This window comes from Felis catus, chromosome A2, assembly GCF_018350175.1.
Source record: "Felis catus isolate Fca126 chromosome A2, F.catus_Fca126_mat1.0, whole genome shotgun sequence".
Taxonomy (NCBI): Eukaryota; Metazoa; Chordata; class Mammalia; order Carnivora; family Felidae; genus Felis; species Felis catus.
Window position 1 is genome coordinate 6524570 of NC_058369.1, and position 23237 is coordinate 6547806.

At 44.0% G+C, this 23237-nt stretch overlaps 1 protein-coding gene across 5 annotated transcripts in view; it reads left to right on the forward strand.

The window, feature by feature from the left end:
- The window catches only part of INSR (insulin receptor), a 143601-nt gene extending 136950 nt beyond the window's left edge, over positions 1 to 6651 (forward strand). For all 5 annotated transcript variants that reach the window (XM_023244792.2, XM_023244793.2, XM_045053097.1 and 2 more), the window contains one exon: positions 1723 to 6651. In XM_023244792.2, coding sequence (XP_023100560.2) covers positions 1723 to 2077 — 355 coding nt within the window. In that variant the 3' untranslated portion in view covers positions 2078 to 6651. The remainder of the gene's footprint in view (positions 1 to 1722) is intronic.
- The last annotated feature ends 16586 nt before the right edge of the window (positions 6652 to 23237 follow it).

Sequence of the window (23237 nt, forward strand, 5' to 3'; positions counted from 1 at the left end):
GGAGGAAAGAAAGAGGTTTTTTTTTTTTTTAAGTTAATTTATTTGAGAGAGAGAACCAGTGGGGGGAGGGCAGAGAGAGAAGGGGACAGAGGATCCGAAGCAGGCTCTATGCTGACAGCAGAGAGCCTGATTTGGGGCTCAAACTCACAAACTGCAAGATCACGGCCCGAGCCAAAGTCGGACGCTTAACCGACTGAGGCACCCGGGCGCCCCCAAGAAAAGAGAGTTTTAATACTCAGTGCTGACAACAGTTTGGTGATAATCATTCTTACCCCCCTGTTGTTAACAGCTACTCAAAGCAATGTTTTTTAAAGTCTCAAAAAAAAATTGACATGATCTAAATACCCAACAATATGAGAATTGCCAAGCAAATTTATAAATTAAGATGATGTAGCCATTGAAATCTCAAATGAAATTTGCAAAATACTATTTTTCCAAAATAAAATACGTTGAAAACATTTCAACGTATTTTATGAAAATATTTTATAACTTGGTGAATAAGCCTACGTTAAATATCAAGGGTAAAAAGTATGTATTACGCTTCCAAATGTCTTCAGATAGAAAAATGAGGTTAGATCTGAAGGGAAGTTGTATGCAAGCTGTATTTTCTCTATGTTTTGGTGTTTTATTTCTACGATGAACATTTATTAAATATAAAGTCCTTTATTAGTGTTTCTTTGGAAAAAGTTTTCCCTCCTGAAGGGGGAAAGGCTATTTTGACACTTCATCCCCCGAAGAAAATGACGTTAATTTAGAAAACCCAGTTGCAAGGGACCTCACAGGAAAAAGAGTACAAAGCAGAGTTGTTCAGAAACTCTGAGCAAAGTATTTCGAGACGTGGCTTCATGAAAGTCCTTCACTAAGTCATGCCAGTAAGCAGCTGGCTGTAGTTCCAGGACCAGGGAAATCGAGTAGGCCCTAGGGTAGAGGTCCACAGACTCTCTACAAAGGGCCATATTGTAAATATTTTCAGCTTTGTGGGCTGTGTGGCCCTCTGTTGCAGCTACTCAACTCTGCGTATAGACTGAAGGCAGCCATCAACAGTGCGTAAATGAACAGGTGTGGCTGTGTGCCAATAAAACTTTATTTACAAAAACACTTCAGGGGGCCACATTTAGTCCGCGGGTGGAAATTTGCCAACCCCTGCCTTAGAAATTACAGCGGGGCGAGGAAGAGGTAAAATGGAAATCCCAGGCCCTCGGCACCTGCCCTGTGTGCTCTTGGCTGAGTCAGGTTGTAACCCCCCCTGCTACCGCCCTGGAGCGCGTGAGTGCTGGGCCTGCGGGATGGCTGCTTACGGCTGGTCCTCCTGATGCCCCATCAGGCCTCAAGCATCTAGATCCTGAGGGATCTCTGGCCCTAGAAAGATTGCCTACTGGCACAGGGAAGCCTTTCAAGCAGCCCCAGTAGAAATTAAAGTTTACAAAAACCAGGAATGTATAAAATTTATAAACCTTGTTCAACGTGTGGCTGTGTCAGAAGGGGCCCTTCTTGATCTGCCCTGGGAATGAGGCAGCCCCTTTGGCTGTCTTTCCAAAACCATTTATTTTTTGGCATCGGTAGAAATGCTGTTTCTGTCTTGACTGTTGCCTGCGCTAGTGGCCACCGTCTGGTTCTGGTACTTGTCATCTGTGGGGGCGGCCCGCTGGGACAAGGGTGGGAGTGGGGATTGCATGGCTGGATCCCCCGGACTCCTTCCTGACGCGTCCCTCTGTCCTGCAGCACCGACCTGATGCACATGTGCTGGCAGTTCAATCCCAAGATGCGGCCCACCTTCCTGGAGATCGTTGACCTGCTCAAGGACGACCTGCACCCCAGCTTTCCAGAAGTTTCCTTCTTCCACAGCGAGGAGAACAAGGCGCCTGAGAGTGAGGAGTTGGAAATGGAGTTTGAGGACATGGAGAGTGTCCCCCTGGATCGGGCCTCACACTCACAGAGGGAAGAGGCCGGGGGCCGGGATGGAGTATCCTCGCTGGGCCTCAAGCGGAACTACGAGGACCACATCCCCTACACCCACATGAACGGGGGCAAGAAAAACGGACGGATTCTGACCCTGCCGAGGTCGAATCCTTCCTAACGGCGCCTGTTTTGGGGGAGGGGTTCTCCAGTCCCCTCTGGTTCACTTTCCTCTGGTTTGAAGGCCTCCAGAAAACTCAGGATTCTCCTATGAATCTGCCACAGTGTCCCACGGAGCTCAGAGATCATTGCTATCCATTGCTGTTCATTGATGACTTAAAACACATTTGTTTGATTGCCAAGTTGACGAGCTGTCAGAGAATTTAACTGTGACCCTAGAGGAGAAGGGGTTTCCTCGGCTGCTGTCCCTACAGGCAACTGCGGTTTTAAGCCAGAATGTTACTATTTTTTCAAGTAGATTGAAAGCAAGGACTTGTTTTTAAAAATCTTCTTCTTCTTCTTCTTTTTTTTTTTTTCTGGTGTCTGAGCTACAGTATAAAGCATAAAACTTGTTTGTGGAACAAAAGTTTGAAAGAAAGAAAGAAAAAAAAAAAACCCACCCTGTTCCAGTAGAATCTCAGACTTTACGGAGTGGGCTTCGGGAAGAGTCTTCTCATCCAGGCTGAAGGATTTTTTTTTTTCTTCTTCTTCTTCACAAAATCAGTTCCTCAAATTGACCAATAGCTACTGCTTTTATACTTTTGATAAGAATCTGCAGTCCCGGTGTGCGGTTCACGTGTGTCCACGGGCGTGCGTGCGTGTGTGTGTGTGTCCAGGCTAGATATGGCTGGTGTGCGTATGTGTGTGTGTGTGCGCACGCGCACAGAGTATTCATGCCGCGTTGACGCTTTGGGGGGTCTGCTCTTCTCGAGCTCCTGATCCCTCCCATCTCCTTCCTTCTTATTTACTGGGAGACTGTGCCCTCCACAGATTTTTCTGCCCCAAGCCTAGTCTCAGGAGTCTTTTCTCCCTTAACTTTGGTAAAAAATGTTTTCCGGGAGCCAAGGGAGTAGTTTGGAGTGATAGTGGATCTTTTCAAGACCAAACAAAGCTAGGACATAAAAAAAGAAAAAGAAAAAAAAAAAAAAGAACTAAGATGATTAAGAGTTTTGAGAATATATTTGTAACATATTTAATTTTTGAAAAAATCTCCAGCATCAGCCTCATAAGTTATTAACTGTTTCCCGGGGGGGGGGGGGGGGGGGGGGAGGGGAGGGCTTGTGGGTTGCTTGGTTGATCTGCCTGTGTGCAGAGGGGGAGCGAGGCACCAGTGGCTGATTTGTTTGGTCTTAAAGGCATCCATTTTTCTGGGAATAAAGCCACATTAGCTGCTAACCCTTTTGGACATCATGAGGCCATGGGTGTGGGTGATTGGGTTTGGTGGATGGCTTGGTTTCTGCTTGGGTAAGCTGGTAGGCGCCTGGAGCTGAGTCCTGCCTTCAGACACACTTGTGGCTCTTGGATCTTTTGGTTCCTTGTGTGTACCTCGCACGCTTCCTCAACTGGGTGTGCACATCCTATGATTACTGTGCAAACAACAAAATCAAATCCCAAAGTGCAACAGCCCAGATGGACTTTGAGAACACTAAGCAATATGAAGCGAGATGCACCTGTCGGTCGCCTCCACCCTCAGGGCATCCAGCTGTCCTCAGAGTTGACCTCCCAGAAGCTGCTCTGCACCCAGTGACCTCAGCTGGGCCAGGTGTGGGGCCTGAGCAGAACTCTCAGGTGCTTATGATGTCGCAGTCCCCAAGAGAGTAGAGTCTGGAGGAGAAACCACCAAGGATCGTCGCGCCACCAAGAACTTCCGAGTGGGCGTGAATTCAGTTTCTTCCCTTTGGGGAAAGAATCACAGCTGCTCAAATAAAGAACATGGTGAACTCATTACTTTGGTTCATCAAAATCGTCACCCACGGGTCATCCCTGAGAGCATTTGCTCATGAGTTTTCGATTGCTTCCTTCTCCTCTTCTCTTAAAAGTTGTGGGCTTAAGAACAGGATAGAGACAATGGCGACCTCTGAACCTTCTCAATTCTTGGTTAAGAACACAGGTAGACACAAATCCCAATTGCCTATTACTATCTTATTTATATGATTTGAGAAATCACAGCACATGAAGTATTTCTGGGGAGCCTCAATGATTGGGTACAAGGAACAAGAGAACAGAAATTATTTTCGCCAAATTTATTTTGTACATATAAGAGGGTCTGTACGTAAATTAAAAATACATAGATCTAGGTATTTTGTTCTTTTCATAGTAAATTTGTAGTGGCCGTATATGACACTAGCAACAATTTTCACATTTTTCTAATTCAGAAAGGTTTTCTTATATTAGGGGGAAATTATTTATTTTAATATATAAAAATCACTGTAAAAATCACTTTCGTAAAAAATGGAGTGCATGTAAATTTTTATCAATGAGAAATAAACAGGTGAATGTGGGGTAATGATTTTTTTTTTTTCCAGCACAGTCTACCTCAGTGTATCATTAAGATGTGGTTCAATAATGGACATCTTTGAGACTTCAGAATTCTGCCTGGATCCAATCTGAATCAGGGAAAATCTGTGTCAGCTGATTCCAAATGCCAGGGACCAGTAAGAATTTTGAGGGAGGGAGTTGGGATAAAGTGTGGCTTTCGTGTGAGCATAGATCCTTTTTCTGGCTGATAATAGTCTTCTCTGAGTTCAATCTTCCCCACCCCCACTTTTTTTGATCCTGCATCCATTGGCACCATGCTTCCAAACGTGAACTGAAATTTCAGGTCATCATGACGTATCTGATGTGTGGGGTGCCCAGGCCTGAGCTAGCTTCCTTTGGTGAGGAGAGAATACTCCGTCTCCTGCTGGGGCGAAGATAGGTTTTGGTGCAAAGCTAGCATCCCCACTGCCCTACTGCATCCCCCTGCAGCGAGCACCGAGGTGCCCGGGACTCTCCATGGCTTCTTCCTACTCCTTTTAAGCTCAGATGCTTTGGGGGAGTGGAACAAATTGCACTGTGGGCATCTCACACACAAATACCCAATACAGCGTCTCTATCCTCCAAGTGGAAAAGGGGACTGTAGAGAAATTCCAATCCCAAATCTACCAGCATGCTGAGTATATTTTTTAGCCACAGAAACTTGGACCCCTGTGTGAGAATGCTGGGCTCACCTACACAAATGGGATATCGCCTATTTCTTTTAGTTTGTCTCTGCCACTGCAGTGAGAAAGCAGCCATTGGGTCATAAACCTTTTTCATCACACAGTGTTGTGTCTAACAACAACTTTGGTCCTAGAAAGTCATGATTGACCTGGCAGTGTTGTAGTGATGGGCTCTAAAAAGAGCAACAAAGCCAGCTTAGATGGGTACTTTCTGTTGTTTGTTTTTAAAGATGTCTCATTATTATTAAAATCCTTTTCATTAATGTGGCATAATCGACAGAGTAGTTTCTTCTTCCGGGAGGAGAATAGCAAGCACATTACTTTCTCCCGGGACCAGTGATGTCAAGCACACGTCTGGAAACGTTTGTATTCTGGGAGCTGTCCTTGGTGCTTTCCTGTAATGTCAAGCTAGTAGGGAGGAATGCTGCTGGTTCTCATGGAGACATATTGAGCACAACAGAGAAAATATGGGAGTTGACGCAAGGGTCTGCACATACAATCCTGTGATCATTGGAGACTGCTGCCAATTGATGGACAAATCTTCCACTTTCTCCCACCAGAGCAGACAATCTGCCATAAAATGTGCTGGTTGGGTTGGGAGGTGTTAATTCGTAGCTGTCGTAACAGTGGGCAGTGGGCAGGAATGCTATCAGAGCATGGCCCACGCCAGCCATCTGAGTAGCTCGTGGAAGTGCTGTAGGTCCAGGGACAATCATTTTTCAACTTCATGGTGGGTGGAAATTTGGGGTTAAATGTCTTCTGGATGCCACTTGGTGAGTCCTTGACACCTCGGGCTCTTCAGAAATTACGGTTTTGTTCGATGGGGGGAACAGGGAAATGCTGATTGTGTATAAATGGTGCACATAGAATGGTGTCCCTTCAGAAAACCTTCCAGAAGGTTGTTTAGACTATTGATTTATACCAGAGGTGAGGTTGAAATGGAAAGAACAAATGCTGATTTGTTCTTTCAAATACCTGAAAGAATGTCATGGACTTTCAGGGGCTACAACTGAAGGTGAATGTTTCCTGAGGGGTCCCCCAGAAGCAGAGGGAAACGTTGACTTTGTGAGCTCACTGTCACCTCATACCAGTCAGGGTCGAAAACCAACCTCCAGCCAAAGTCTTATTCGGGTGTGGACCCTAAAAGTCCTTGTTAAAAACCAGATCACGAATCTGAGGCTCTTTGTCCCCTTTGAGAAGGAAGGAACAACATCCAAGACAAGTGTGCGTCTATGTACACATTCAGGAATGGCTTGTTTAGTCTTTCTGCTTTTTGTGCCTCGGGGGGTCCTGGCCCTGCGTGTCAGCCGCAGACACTTTCCATCCGCTGTCAGCTGCACAGGATCAAATGTGCCTCAGCTTATGGGGAAAACAACTCAGAAACACAAAACCCACCAAAAGCTCAATTATTATTTTTTCAATGTTTTCCTACAAGAGCCAAGTAGCGCCATGTACAGAATATGCCTTTTTCTTTGAATATTGAAATTGCTCTGCATGTAAAATATGGGATAATTACCTGTTTATATGAAAATTCTGAATAAATTATCGGAGAATATTCTTGTTTTTGTGTGGTGTTCGAGCAAGGACGTGTGAACTGTGTGGGCTCGTGGCTGTGGGGTGGGCTGTGTTAAGGGAACTCTGGAAATCACGGGTATCTGTTTTTAGAGGGAACAAACCTTCATTGTTTCTTCAGAACAATGAAGCGGGAGGTTAAATATTGTTACAATCAGGGCTGATCTGCTGGTACATACCTGTATGATTGAACTGGTGGTTTAAATATTGAACTATTTCCAAACGGTTGGTAACTGCTATCCTAAAGATCCTCAGACTTTCCCATGATGCAAGCACTAAGGGGTTCACTCCAGGGATACCAGGGGACCTCCGGGGTCTTGCTCTATTTCACCATGTATATATTGACCACTTTTAATGTCATCTGACAGGATGGAAGTGCCCCCAGGATGGGTGGTCAGTGGGGGACCACAGATTGAAAGAGGATTTTGAACAGCCTTGCATGAGCTATACACGGAGCGTAGTGGGTAAGGAGACAGACTCCCTGCCTTCAGCTCCGTATGTGACTTTGAGTGAGTCACATGACTTCACGTTAGTTGCTGCTTGTAACAAATTTCCTAAAAACTTTGTAGCTTGAAACAGCAAACACTTCTCACAGTTCTGTGTGTTGGCCAAGTGGGTCCTCTGGTCACAGCCTGACTCCATCCATCCATCCATCCATCTGTCCATGAAGTCATCTTTCTGCCTTTCCTTCCTTCCTTCCTTCCTTCCTTCCTTCCTTCCTTCCTTCCTTCCTTCCTTCTATCCATTCAACCACCCGTTTGTACACCCATCTGTTTATCCATCCGCCTGTTTGTCCATTCAGCCATCTATCTATCCATCTGTCCATCCATCTGTCCACCCATGCAAGACTTCCGGGCTTCGGTGAGAACCTAGCAAAGCTGAGGAAAAGCACATCTTTGGGTGGGCTTTCTAGGCCACAATCTTGCAACCAGAGAAGGAGCTCCAGATGGGCTCTGGGTTGGACTGGGGATGTGACTGGTTGAAATGCTCAGGGTTCGGGGCCAGGAAACCCTGATTCCTGCCCCAAGTGTGTGTCATATGACCAAAGATTGAGCCAGTGGCCACCAGCATAGTGAGAGGAAGGAAGCACATGAAAGCTCTGGTATCTCCAAAGTACTCCACAGAAAAGGGAGGTGATACTCTAACAAGGCTGGCATGGTTCGCAGGTGGTCTAGATGATGTGTGATGAGGTCCACGTTTTCTAGCTGTTGGTCTCCAACCTCCTTAGGTGCTCCTGACCCATCTCCTGGGGCACGGTTTCAACCCCGAAGCTGACCGTGCAGCTTGAGATTGTGCCCTCAAGGTGACTCACCCAGAGTCTTACACCCCAATCGCCTCTAGAAGCCCTTGTTGTGACCAGAACTACATTAGATCCACGGGGGTAGATGTAGTGCATGCTGTGATGAATACACTGCTGTGGTCGCTGTAGTGGGTCCATTGTAGTTGACGGGGGCATTGTCTTCTGGGGGCTCACAACTGAGCCCCTCTGCCAGCACTTTCCTAGGCTTTGGGGACCTGCTTTGCCCACAGTTAGGCTCCCTCACTCAGGGTAGCCACATCTAACGACTGTTGTATGTGGGGACACCAAGGCCTGGCCCCTGTGCCTAGACGCATGTTATAGGTTTGATTGTGTCCCCCACGCCCCATCCAAAAAAGAGATGTTCAAATCCTAACTGCCAGTACCTCAGAATGTGACTTTATTTGGACATAGGGTCACTGTAGATGTAACTAGTTACATCTGTAACTAGTAGGGCGGGGCCCCAATCCCATATGACTGGTGTCCTTATGAAAGGTCTCCCTGGACACAGATTCACAGGGAGAACGCCATGTGACGATAAAGGCAGAAACTGGGACGACACATCTACAAGCCAGGGAACACCAGAGATTGCCAGTGAACCATCGGAACCTAGGAGACAAGCAAGGGACAGATTCTCCCTCACAACCTCAGGAGGAACCAGCCTGGCTGACATCTTGGTCTTGTACTTCCAGCCCCCCAGAACTGTGGGAGGATGCATTTCTGTGCAGCCCCCTGGTCCGTGGTACTTCGGTACAGCAGCCCTAGCGAAGTGGTACAATGTGGGACAGCTCTGAGACGCCACCACGGTTAGAGTGCTCCCCGTTGGATGGGGTAAGGTGTCAGTGGCAGCTGCATTGCAGTATAATTTTTCCCTTTGCGCAGACCCACTCCCCTCCCTTACAGATACTGATCCCAAGTTATCCCGGATAAAACTCCCCCATGTGAACCTTTATCTCTGTTGCTGTGTGACAAGCTCTCCCATACAAAGTGGCTTAAAACAACAAACCGCTATTCTTTCTCACCATTCCACGAGCCAGGCCAGCAGCGCGTGTTGAAATCCACGCCTTGGGTCAGCCGATGGCTTGCCTGGGCTGAATGATTCGAGATGGTTTCACTCATCTGTGTGATGGTAACAGGCTAAAAGATTTCAGAGTCTTTTTCTCAAGGAACCCCCATCCGCCACAACCAGAGATGTTAGGGCCTCAGGGAGACTCATTGGCAGCTTTAGAAAATGAATCAGAGAGGGACAGTGAACTCCCAAAGCTCACACAGCAATGGTTCTTTGTTCCCCTGTGGTCTGGTTGGTGGACCTACAGGTTCATCTGGCTTTCCAGCATTAAGGAGGAATAAAAGAGTTGTCCTTGTGAGGTTTCTGAGCACAGTCCCTCCATGGCTGCCCTGAAAAATACGGAACAGCAACCCACAGAGGAAGAAGGCAAAGCTCCCAGGGTTAAGGGTAGTACGGAGATGCTAACAGGTTCACAACAAGGCTTCAAAATTAGGGATTTGTGAATTTTCCAGTTGTTAGCCAGGCCATCTGGGACAACTCGTCAGGCCTCCCTAAGCCTCAGTTTCCTCATTTTTAGAAAAAGATAATCACAGAACCTCTACTGCGGAGTCATTCTGAGATTAAATTGGGTAAGACCGAAAAGGTAGTAAGCACTGAGCCCAGCATAAGCTTAATACAGATTAGTAGCTTTACTTGTTTTTTTTCATTATTGTAAATACGTATTTTCACCCCCCACCCTCACCCCCAGGGAATGCCGTGGTGCGTGGGGTTGTTTCTCGGACCTTACATGGCAGAATGCTCAGGACAACCTTGTGTTTCACAGATGTGGCACCTGAGTTTCAGGGAGTTGAAGGAGCATCACTGATCTTCCTTTCTGTCCTGTTGTGTCAGAGAAAACTGGTGGACACACTTTAGGGTGACCCCCCCCAATAATTCCCATTTCATGGTGTCCACCACTTTGTAGGATCCCCTCGCCCTGAGGATGGGCAGCATACGTGACTTGTTTCTAACTTGTTGACCATGGAGAAGATGATGGAATGCCACGACTGTGTTTACGGAATTTTATAGAATTTATAGTAGCAGGTTGGCATGAGAGATTTTACTGGAGGCCTCCAAGAGCAAACCATTCTATTGTGAGCTACAAAAGGGGCCACGTGAAGGGAACTGTGGCTGCCCCTAGGGTCTGAGGGTGGCCTCCAGCCAAGGCCAGGATAAAGCTGGTGTCGTGAGTCCTACAACCACAGGAAATTGACTTTGCCGACAACCTGGATGAACAGAGAGGCATATCCTTCTCCAGGTGAGAACGTGGGCCGGAAGACGCCTTGACTGCAGTCCTGAGAGACTCCGAGACCCAGCTAAATGACGTCCAGACTCCCGGCGCACAGAAAGTGTGAGATAATAAATGAATGTGCTTTTAAGGCGTTAAATTTATTGCCCAGCAAAAGAAAACTGATAAAATAGCATAGTGACCCGATCTGAGGTATTGAGCAGGTGAAGAGTCCTGTGTAGCATAGAGAGTGTCTTTAAGTGTTAGCTAACACGCGTCACTGGCATTGACATCATCACGATGCTCGTGCTCCTGGTGGAAGGCATTTTGTGGATCTATGTCTGTGTCTATATCTATGTCATCTATATCTGTATTTATTTCTATCTATGTATCTCCTAGTTTTTCTTTTCTTTTTAAAACCGAGGTACAGGGGCGCCTGGGTGGCGCAGTCGGTTAAGCGTCCGACTTCAGCCAGGTCACGATCTCGCGGTCCGTGAGTTCGAGCCCCGCATCAGGCTCTGGGCTGATGGCTCAGAGCCTGGAGCCTGTTTCCGATTCTGTGTCTCCCTCTCTCTCTGCCCCTCCCCCGTTCATGCTCTGTCTCTGTCCCAAAAATAAATAAACGTTGAAAAAAAATAAATAAATAAAACCGAGGTACATATAACATATAACATTATGTTAGTTTCAGGTACACAACCTATTTTGACATTTGTATGTATTCAAAAATTGTCTCCGAGAGGAGTGTAGTTAATTAACATCCATCACTATACACAGCTACATTTCTTCTCTTGTCATGAGAACGTTTCAGATTTACGGGCTTAGCAACTTTCAAATGCATGATGCAGTATTATTAACTACAGTCACCTTGCTGTGTGTTACGTCCCCATGACTTATTTATAACTGGAAGTTTGTACCTTTTGACCCCGTTCACCCCCTGCCTCGGACAACCATCGATATGTTTTCTGTACCTATGAACTGAGTTTTGCTTTTGTTTTTGCTTTAGATTCCACATATAAGTAAAATCATATATTTGTCTTTAAAAAAATATTTTTATTTTTAAATGGTTTATTTATTTTTGAGAGAGAGAAAGAGAGAGTGCAAGCAGGGGAGGGGCAGAGAGAGAGGAGGATCTGACATGGGCTCTGCACTGAGAGCAGTGAGCCCAATGGGGGGCTCAAACCCACAAACTGTGAGATCATGACCTGGGTAAAGTCAGGCACTCAACTGACTGAGCCCCAGGCGCCCTATGATTTACCTTTATCTGTCTGACTTACCTCACTTAACATAATGCCTTCAAGGTCCACCTATGTTGTTGCAAATGGAAAGATTTTACTCTTTTTATGGCTGAGTAATATTCCATTTATATCTATACCACATTTTCTTTATCCATTCACCCATCAACGGACACCTGGATTGTTTCAGCATCTTGGCTATTGTGAATAACATTGCAGGGAACACAGGGATGGCGTGTGCCTTCTACTGTCCCCAGCCCCCCAAAGAGTGACCCACAGGTGCAGGATGCTACACGTGCAAACCCAGGATGCCCCTGCCTTGGGCCGTCCCAGCACATATCCCTTAAATATTCAGAAACAAAGCCCTGGATAAACTTGGAAGTCTCCAACACCAACATTCTGGTGCCATCTAGTCTCATTTGTAAATGAGTCTCATTTGGCAAATTATATTTTTCTAGGAATTTGTCCTTTTTGGGTAAGTTTTCCAAATTTGGGACTGGGGTTCAAAATAATCTTTCATCATCTTTTTAATCCTTGCAGTCCTGTCTCATTTTCCATTTCTCCCTCCCTTCTTTCTTCTTTTTTTGAGGGGGCACTTTTTCTTCCCTAATCAGTCATGTTAAAGGTTTGTCCATTTTTTTCTTTCTTTTTTTAATGTTTATTCATTTATTTTTGAGAGGGAGGGAGAGAGAGAGAAGGTGCGTGCATGTGCGCAGGGGTAGGGGAGGAGGAGCAAAAAGGGAGGGACGCAGAGAATCCCAAGCAGGCTCCGCACTGTCAGTTTGGAGCCCCACGTGGGGCTCGAACTCATGAACCATGAGATGGTGACCTGAGCTGAAACCAAGAGTCAGATGCTCAATGGCCTGAGCCACCCAGGCGCCCCAGCAGTTTGTCAATTTCATTATCTGTTTTTCAGAGTCAACTTTCCTCATTGTTAATCCTCTATGTGGCATCTTTGTTTTAAATTTTGTTGCTTTATGCTCTTTATTATTGCCTTCATTCTACTTGCTTATTGTGTTGTTCTGTTTCTAATCTCTTAATTACATTTCCAACTCTGAGAAAATAAAACTATATGGTGTGTTAGAAATGATCTGTGCTAGAAGCAAAATAGAGGACAAGTGGATAGGGAGTGTATTAGTCTGTTCAGGCCATCATAACAAAATGCCGCAGGGGTGCTGGGTGACTCAGTAGGTGAAGTGTCTGACTCTCCATTTCGGCTCAGGTCACGGTTCATGAGTTCGAGCCCCACATCCGGCTCTTTGCTGACAGTGTGGAGCCTGCTCTTGGGAGTCTCTATTTCTCTCCCTCTATCTCTACCCCTCATGCTCTCTCTCTCTCTCTCTCAAAAAATAGATAAACTATAAACAATGCCACAGACTGGGTGGTTTAAACAATAGAGGTTTATTTCTTACAGTTCTGGAGGCTGGGAGTCCCCGACCCAGATGCTGGCTGATTCAGATCCTGGGGAGAGCTCTCCTCCTGGCTCGCAGACAGCTACTTTCTTGCTTCAGCCTCACACCGACTTCCCTCTGCGGAGCTTGGTGACAGAGCGTGAGCCATGCCATGAGGGTACCCAGGCAGCCAGGGGAGAGGTCCACATGGAGATGACCAACTAATTAATCACCTCCCTGTTAGTGTGTTATGGGAGTGCCACTTTCCCACACCCTGACCATCACATGATGGTATTAAACTTAAAAAAAGTTCTCACTCGGTGGGGGGGGGGGGGGGGGGTGGCGCCTGGGTGGCTCAGTCGGTTGAGCGTCAGACCTCGGCTCAGGTCATCAGCTCGCGATTTGTGAGTTCGAGCCCGGCGTCAGGCTCTGTGCTGACAACTCGGTGCCTGGAACCTGCTTCGGATTCTGTCTCCTTTTCTCTCTGCCCCTCCCCACCTTGTGCTCTATGTCTCTCAAAAAAATAGATAAATGTAAAAAAAAAAAATTAAAAAAAAAGTTCTCACTCTGATGAATGAAAAAAGGAATTTTGGTATTTTACGTTGTATTTTTCTTTTTTATGAGAACCATTTGTATTTTCTGCGAGTCGTGTGCCCATCTCTCTAATGGATATTTATATTTTTCTTATTATTTGGTAGGAATTCTTTAATATTAATAAATCAGCCATCATGGTATGTTTCCAACATTTTCCTCTCTCTTTTGTCTTTGCCATGCAGCCTTTTTAAAATGAAGATACATTTATTAATTTTTAATTTGTGGCTGCTTGTTTCATTGAGGGTGTTGCTTGCCGATGTTTCTGTCAATTCTTATTTTAGGACAAGGGAAAGAGACAGTATTCTTTTTGTCACTTATGTTGGAGAACCCGGTGGGTTACCTGTTGAGATTCTAGTTATTGCTTGTCTTGGGAGGATATTGGGGTGTCACTGCTGGGGATACTCAGATCTAATTTTGGGAAGACAAGGGATGTAGGCTGGAGTCTGTGCTGAATGAGAATGGTGTGGCATTTGCTGGGTGTCCTTTCTTCTCTAGTGTATAGGGCATTGAGGGTTGCTATTTGGAGTTTCTATCATCATTAATATTGGAGGGATATGGGAGGTCATTTGCTAAGCTCCCCCGGTCTCTGATGTTGGGTTAACTTGAGGGGTTAACCCAACACCAGAGAACTGATTCCTGTTGTTTCTCGTATGGAGATCTGGGAAGGGGTCACCGGATGGAGATCCTATTGTCTCTAGTTTTGGGGTCATTGGATATAGCTTCACTTATCACAAGTCACTTTCTGGGACTCCCCTTCTCCGTCTTGTTGGTATAGACTGAGTGGGTCATTGGGATTGGGCTCCCCATTCTCTACTGTTGCAGGGAAGCTGAAGGAGTCCCTTCTGGGCCTGCTGTCATTTCTAGAATTGGAAGGGACTGGGGTGCTTGTTGGAGTTTCCATCATCTCTAATTTGGGGTGTTGCTTGTTCAGACCTCATCTTTTGTGTTTAGGGGTGGGTTGGGGATTACTCTTTGAGGTTCTGCTGTCTCTAGTGTTGGAGGAGGCTGGGAGTCTCTTGCTTAGGACTTCTGTCAGCTTGACTGTTGGACACAGACTGTGAGCATCACTTGCTGGGGGTCCCATAAGCTCTAGTCTTGGAGGACAGACTAAAGGATCACTTGCTGTGCCTTCCCTCATCTCTAGTTTTGGGGGGCTCAGCTCAACATTTTTTAAAACCTTTTTATTTAGAAAAAAATTTAAATTTCTAAGAAAGTTACAAAACTGTATTGATTTTAAAAAATACATCAATAGTCATTTATATTTACTCACATGTATGTTTCCTATTGGTCTTCATGCATTCCTGGAGTTACGTGTCTCCATATGGAAAAATTTCCCTTCAGCTTGAAGAACTCACTTTAGTGTGTCTATACTATGTCAACAGTATAGTTCTGTTGGTGATTAGTCCTTTCAGCTCTTTAAAAAACCCTGTTGGAAAACATTTCATTTCATCTCCACTTTTGAGGAACGTTTTGTCAAGTTATACAATTTTAGGCCGAGAAGTTTTTTAAGACCTATTTGTTTTTATGATTGAAGTTTATTTTTATTATTTTAAAGTTTATTTTTTATTATTATTTTGAGAGAGACAAGTGGGAGAGGGGCAGAGAGAGGGACAGAGAGAATCCCAAGCAGGTTCCTTGCCCAGCATGGAGCCCAACGCAGAGATCAATCTCATGACCCTGGGATCATGACCTGAGCTGAAATCAAGAGTCAGACACTTAACCAACCGAGCCACCCAAGTGCCCCTCAACATAACCGTTTAGATGTCATTTACTGTCTTTCTGTTTCTGTAGTTTCCTTTAAAAAGTCATTATTAGACTTATTATTGCTCTCTTGAAAGTAATGTGGCCCTTTTCTTTGGTTGCTTTGAAGCTTTGCACTTTGCTTTCAATTTTCTACAATTTGGCCATGTTTCCTTCATTTTTTAAAAATGTATTTTTCATAGTTATTTTGAAATAACAGTCCTTGTCTGCTGACTCCAGTACCTGGATTGTTTCTGGATCAGCCTCTATTGATTTATATTTTCACAATTTGTAACTTCTCCTATTTCTTTGCATGTCTAGTAATTTTTTATTGTTTGCTGGATATTGTTAATGACACTTTGTAGATGTTCTTGATTATTCTTCTGACTATTAAGTTTTGTAATGGCAGACAGTTATAGGGCTAATCACCTTGATCCCATGAAGGGTAGGTTTTAAATTTTATAAGGGCAGGTCTATTTCAATTTTTCACTTACTCCTAAGGTGTAACTCTTCCTCTTAGTGCATGATACATATCATGGTGTGGAATTTCAAGGGTATTGGTTGAAAACAGGTTTTTCCCAAGGTCACTCCACTATGGATAAATCCAAAAACCAACCTTCAATTCTCAGAATGTGTGTCTTCTGAAACTCTTTGTGCAAACCCTCACCTTTCAGTAGCTATTCTCTGCTAATCCTCCTAGTGACTTCTGCCTAGGTGCAGGTTAGGTGTTATTCAAAGACCTGAGGGAAATTTTTAGGCAGATTTTGTGGACTTTTCTGGGACTCTTTCTTTTCCATTAAAAGAGCATTAAGGTTAGCACCTGTGTTCTTTCAACATGCACGCAGCACTTTTTGAGCATTTCCCTACTTTATGGCACCACAGGACATTCCATGACCATCTTGTATTTTCTCTGCCCTAGCCCTAGAATTAACCACTTTCCCAGGGAGCCCTGGTTACCACCCTTCCCCCACCCCATTTTTGAGAATAGTATTTAAAAACCAAGATCTACCATGTTGATTGATTTGTGAATATTGAACCAGTCCTCCAGCCCAGGAATAACTCCTACTTGATGATGGTGAATAATTCTTTTAATGTACTTGAATTTGATTTGCTAGTATCTTGTGGAGAATTTCTGCATCCAGGTTCATCAGGGATATTGGTCTGTAATTCTCCTTTTGAGTGAGGCCTTTGTCTAGTTTTGGAATCGAGGTAATGCTGGCTTCGTAGAATGAGTTTGGAAGCTTTCCTTCCATTTCTTTCTTTTTTTTTTTTTGGAACAGTTTGAGAGTAAAGGTATTAACTCTTTTTCTTTTTTTGTCTTTTCTCCCATCAGAGAGTCCCCCTTAAAATTTCTTGCAGGGCTCGTGTAGTGGTCATGAATTCCTTTAATTTTTGTTTGTCTGGGAAACTTTTAATCTCTCCGACTATTTCGAATGACAGCCTTGCTGGATAAAGAATTCTTGGCTCCATATTTTTCCAATTCAGCACATTGAATATATCCTGCCACTCCTTTCTGGCCTGCCAAGTTTCTGTGGACAGGGCTGCTACAAACCTGATTTGTCTTCCCTTGTAGGTTAAGGACATTTTCCCCCCCTTGCTGCTTTCACGATTCTTTCCTTGCCTGAGTATTTTGTGAATTTGACAATGATATGCCTTGCTGATGGTCGGTTTTTGTTGAATCTTATGGGAGCCCTCTGTGCTTCCTGGATTTTGAGGTCTGTGTCTTTCCCCAGGTTAGGAAGGTTTTCTGCTATGATTTGCTTACATAACCCTTCTATCCATATTTCTCTCTCTTCTTCTTCTGGGACCCCTATGATTCTGATGTTGTTCCTTTTTAATGAGTCACTGATTTCTCTGAATCTTAAATCATGCTCTTTTGCCTTAGTCTCCCTCTTTTTTTCTGCTTCATTATTCTCCATAAGATTGTCTTCTATATCACTGATTTGTTGTTCTGCCTCATCTTATCTTTGCCGCTGTGGCATCCATTGGAGATTGCAGCTCAGTTATAGAATTTTTTTATTTCATCCTGACTAGCTTTTACTTCTTTTATCTCCACAGAGAGGGATTCTAATCTTTTTTCACCCCCAGCTAGTATTCTTATTATCGTGATTCTAAATTCTGGTTCAGACATCTTGCTTGTATCTGTGTTGATTAATTCCCTGTCATTTCTTCCTGTTCTTTCTTTTGGGGTGAATTCCTTCCTTTTGCCATTTTGAAGGAAGAAAAAGAATTAAGGTAAAAACAAATTAAAATTAAAAATTAAAAACAAAACACACACACACACAAATCAAATAAATGATGCTAGATCCTAGGTGTATTTTGGTCTGGTTGTTGAAAGGTGCTTGATAGATTAGAGAAAAAAGGGGAGAAAATAAAAAAGGAAAATGTTTGAAAATTTGAGAAAATGAATACGATAAAATACAATAAAATGAAATGATGGAAGTAAAATAGAATTTGAAAATTTACAAAAAAGTAAAAAATATGGTAGAAAAAATAAAGAAAATATTTTAATAAAAATTGAAAATAAAAATAAATTTTTTCTCTTTCTGTATTCAAGAAAAAGAAATGAAAAGAAAAAAAGAAAATTGAATAGATGGACCAAGACTAAAATATGATTGAAATTGCATCATTGTCTCCTGAAAGTCAAACTATGAAGTACTTTATAGCCTGTAAACTAAGCAGGTGGAGAGACTTGTGGTTCCTGAAGAGTGAGGTTGACTCAGTTGGGCGGGGCTTAATGTAACGGCTCTGTTCTCCACTAGGTGGCGCTGCTTAGTTTACTGGGGCGAATTGTGGCACTCGTAGGTGTGTATGCGCATGCGCGGGAGGGGTGAAAATGGCATCTACCCAGGCTCTAGTATTGGAATTCTGTGTCTTCCCGAGCAGCAATTGCACACCTGTCCTTTGTCTTCCGCTTCCATCCACTCCCCGCTCTTACCCTGTCCGTGAGCAAGCCATCAGGCTGCAGGTGGCACCTCCCTGCTGAGTTTTATCTCAGATGCGGCTTTGTTTCCGGACCCCTCACTTCTGAGGGGCTGCGGTTTTGTCCCGCTCACACCTTCTGGGGGAGGGTCTCACCGAGCAATGGCGGTGCCGGCCGCACCCAGGACCGTTGGCGGGACTGTGCTGCCTCCGATGCCCAGAGACTGCGGCTGGGCGCCACCCCGCCCCGGAAAAAGCTCCCATGATCTGTAGCAGCTGCGTTTCAGGGATTATGGAAAATCGCGACACGCGTCTGGCACCAGGTTTCCCCTTAACGCCCTTGTTCCAGCACCAGCGAATGTGGTTGTTCTCCGGTCTGCTGGCACCTTTGCCTGTGTGGGGGCCGCACAGCCTCTACCGGCTGTCCTCCCAGCAGGGGAACCGCCAGTCCCCGTGTGGCCCGAAGCCCCCCGGACTCCACTCTGCTCCTGGGGATTCACCCTTCCCACCAGAGCACCCCAGGTATGGAACTGGAGAGTTTCAGACTCCGCTCCCCGTTTGTAGATTCGTATCGGCATTTAAACCCTCTCCTTTCTCCCTTTTTAGTTCGGCCCCTGTGGCTGTTTCCACTTTTCCACTTTCTCTCCAGCTGCTTTGGGGGTGGGGGTGCTTTTCCCGTATTCTCCCCCCATCTCCGTCCCTTCTCCGCAAGCAAAAGCAGTTCCCTGCCCTCTGCGGCTTCTTTCTCCCCCAGTTCACCTCTCTGTGCCATGTACCTGGTGAGTTCTGTGGTTCAGGTCGTGCAGATTGTTGTGTTAATCCTCGAGTCAGTTTTCTAGATGTGCAGAATGGTTTAGTGTTGGTCTGGCTGATTTCATGGATGTGAGATGCAAAAAAAAAAACTCACCAAAAAACCAACTTCCATGCTGTTCCGCCATCTTGGCTCCTCCCCGGTATTAACTCTTTTTTTTAAATGTCTGATAGAATTCCCATGGGAAGCCATCTGGCCCAGGACTCTTGTTTGTTGGGAGATTTTGTATTACTGATTCAATTTCTTTGCTAGTTATGGGTCTCTTCAAATTTTCTACATCTTCCTGTTTCAGTTTTGGTAGTTTGTGAGTTTCTAGGAATTTGTCCATGTCTTCCAGGTTGCACATATGTGTATGTTGGCATCTCCTTTTTCATAATATTCTCTTACGAATTGTTTATATTTCTATGGTATTGGTTGTGATCTCTCCTCTTTCACTCATGGTTTTATCTATTTGCTTCCTTTCTCTTTTCTTTTTGATGAGTCTAGCTAAGGGTTTATCAATTTTGTTTATTCTTTCAAAGAACCAGCTCTTAGTTTCACTGATCTGTTCTAAAGGCAGCGTGTGGAATGGGAGAAGATATTTGCAAACAACATATCTGATAAAGGATTAGTATACAAAATCTATAAAGAACTTATCAAACTCAACACCCAAAACCAAACAACCCAGTTAAGAAATGGGCAGAAGACACGAATAGACACTTTTCCAAAGACATCCAGATGCTAACAGACACATAAAAGATGCTCAACATCACTCATCATCAGGGAAAAACAAATCAAAACCGTGATGAGATGCCACCTCACAGCTGTCAGAATGGCTAAAATTGACAACATGAGAAACAACAGGTGTTGGCGAGAATGCAGAGAAAGGGGAACCCTCTTGCACTGCTGGTGAGATGCAAGCTGGTGCAGTCACTCTGGAAAACAGTGTGGAGGTTCCTCAAAAAAACTAAAACTAGCACTACCCTACAATCCAGCAATTTCACTATTAGGTATTTACCCAAAGGATACAAAAAAATACAGATTTGAATGGGGTATATGTACCCCAGTGTTTATAGTAGCATTATCAACTATAGCCAAACTATGGAGAGAGTCAAAATGTCCATCAACTGAAGAATGGATACAGAAGGTGGTGTGTGTGTGTGTGTGTGCATGTGTGTGTGTGTGTGTGTTTGTAGTGGAGTATTATTCAGCCATCAACTGTTTGTAATGATGTGGATAGAGCTGGAATGTGTTATGCGAAGCAAAATAAGTCAATCAGAGAATGATGAATAAATGATTTCACTCGTGGAATTTAAGAATCAAAATAGATGAACACATGTGAAGGGAGGGAAAAGAGAAGAAAGGGAAACAAACCATAAGGCTCTTAATGATAGAGAACAAACTGAGGGTTGATGGAGGGAGGCGGGTAGGAGATGGGCTGGATGGGTGATGGGTATTGAGGAGGGCACTTGTGATGAGCACTGAGTATTATATGTAAGTGATGAATCACTGAATTCTACTTCTAAAACCAATATTCCACTGTATATTAACGAATTCAAATTTAAGTTAAAAGAAAGAAAACCCAAGATCTAGGTGCTGTACCTCCAATTTGAATTCATTACCACAAGGTCCATTCTAGCCTTTCTCTTTCCTTGCTTGTACTATCTTTGGCAGTGACCATGAGAAACTGGCTTTAATGATATTTAATGACCTATAATATAAATACTTAGTTGTCCAACTTCAGTATATATATAAAGCGGTCTCAGAATTGCTAACCTGTACCCTTGAGAGAAACAAATTTATTAACTCTAGTACAGAATTTGTGTACAGTTATTTTTGCTTTTAGTCTTATAGTATCAGGTCAAAATATATTTTTCCTAAGTTAGATTTCCTCTCCACACCCTTCAGTGTTGTTTGGTCATTCATTTGTAATACAGTGAGCTGCATTCATCATAGTCTGCATTCCATTTTGTGTTCCCTCTGCTACCTAGTGACTATATTTTGTTCTAACCTATAATAATATTCACTTTTTGTGCTGTAATGTTCCACATGTAATGTAATGTTTTGAAAAATACAGAGATATTTGTATCCATCAACACAGTCATGCTATTGGGTAGTTCCAAAATTTCCAAATTCCCTTGTGCTGTGCCTTTGTAGTAATCCTATTTCCACCTCATACCCCTAGTAACTCCTGATTTGTTGTCCTTCCCTACAGTCATGTGTTTTCCAGAATGTCATTCAATGGAATCATACATGTGGCTTTTTGTCTTTTTCACTTAGCAAATTGAGTTTGATTAAAATTGAGGTATAATTTACATGCAATGCAATGTACAAATCTTAAGTGTACAGTTCAGTGCATTTTGACAAATGCATATATCTGTGTAACTTATACTCCTGCCAAGACATAGAATATTTTTCTCATCCTGTAAAGTTCCTGGTTGTCCTTTCCCAGTCAATCCCAGCTACTGCCTCACCTCCCCGCCTGAAACTTAGATGCAACCACTCTTCTTCCCCCCAACCCCCCTCACAGATTAGATTCTGCCTGTTCTAGAAATCTGTATAAATAGAATCATACAGTATTTACTCTTCTGTGTCCGGCTTGTTTTGCTTGGTATAATTCTCAGTTAAGTTTAATTCACAATAAAAAACGAGATGCGTATATAGTGTTTCCTATATACCAGGTAGTCTCTCAAGTGCTTACATATTTTAACTAATTGGATCCTCAGTACAAGTTTACAAAACACTCTCATTGTCTCCATCTTACAAATGAAAAAACTTGGGCCAAAATGTTTGTTACTTGTCTGAGGTAACCAGGCAATTAAGTGGTAAGGTCTAGACTTGACCTCAAATGGTCTGTCTCCAGAGTCCATACTCTTAATCTCTATGCAATAGAACAGAACACTGCCTTTGGACCAGGCATGGCTTGTGGCACAGGATCTACGGTGATGAATCAAATGCACAGTCCTTGCTTTCATGGTGTTTATAATTTAGTGAGGGTTGGGATGGGGAATAAGTATTAGTCAAATAAAGAAGTATATATAGAAAGTCAGTCAGATGATAATAAGTGCTACTGAGATGAAGAACTCCTAATAAAGATAGAAATGTGGGAATTGGTGACTTGCTCATTATATATGGAGTGGGAATGAAAGCCTTTCAGTCAGGAGACATTTTGGCAGAAACCTGAGTGAACTGAAAGAGTGAGCTATGTAGCTACGTTGGGAATATGAGTCTAGGCAGTACAGAGACCCTGATATTGAACTGTGCTGGGGTGACGGGGCTACAGCAAGACAAGTGTGACTAGAGTATAGGAAGTAAACAGGACTGGTGGAAGGGCGGGGGGTCAGATCTACAGTGGATCCTGATTGTTTGGGGCCTTGTAGGAAATGGTAAAGACCATTCATTATACTCTTAGTACCTTGGTGTATCACTATACCAGAACAATTGCAGGCAGGATGCAGGGAAACCAAAAGGTAATAGTGCATATTCAGTGACTGGAAGAAGAACAAGGAAGGAGAGGAAAGAGGAGGGAGTGATTATTGAAGTTTTGGAGCATAGTGGGAAGAGGGGAGAAGGCAGCACTACAGGGGCTGAGAAGAGGCCCAGGATAGCACCCAGATCCCAGTTCTCTTGTGGGGAAATGGTGTGGTATGTACTCATTCTCCTCCATCCCTCTGATCTCCTACCTGGGCTCTCCACTGACCAACCCAAACAGAAGCTCAAAGGCAAATGAGCCCAAGGATATAGCCCATTAACCTCCCTAGGCACAGAGAGGGAAGAGTAGGGTACCAATGGTTTCCATTCCGTATTTCTTATACACAGTGTTCCTCTACAGTGTGATTCCTTATGCACACCTCAAAGGGTGTGTGTCTTCTGAAGAGGTTTCCATTTTGATGATATTCCTAGGGCTTTTCCCTTAGTGTGAATTGTCATACTATTGTGATAATTGTGATTCACTGGAGATATCATGACAGGCTTCCCTTTAGCCAATGCATTCCTCCTGTTGCTCCCCAGTAGGTAATTTTTTTCTGTGAGAGTTTTACCACATAGGCTGCACTTGATAGGGTGGGGCAAGTTAGTTAACATGTGGGCTATTGAATATTATTCCATGTTGATTAGATTAGAAGGAGGGCCTGCTGAAGGCTTTCCCTCACTGAGTCATGGCCAGGCTCCAAGATGGTCCCCAGTAGTTTCTGTCTCCTTTTATGCATACCTTGTGTAGTTCCCTCCCACATCGAGTCAGGATTGGTCCAGGTGACCAACACAATATAGATGAAGAGACAATATATCCTTCTGAGACTAGGTCATAAAAGACATTATGGCTTCTGCA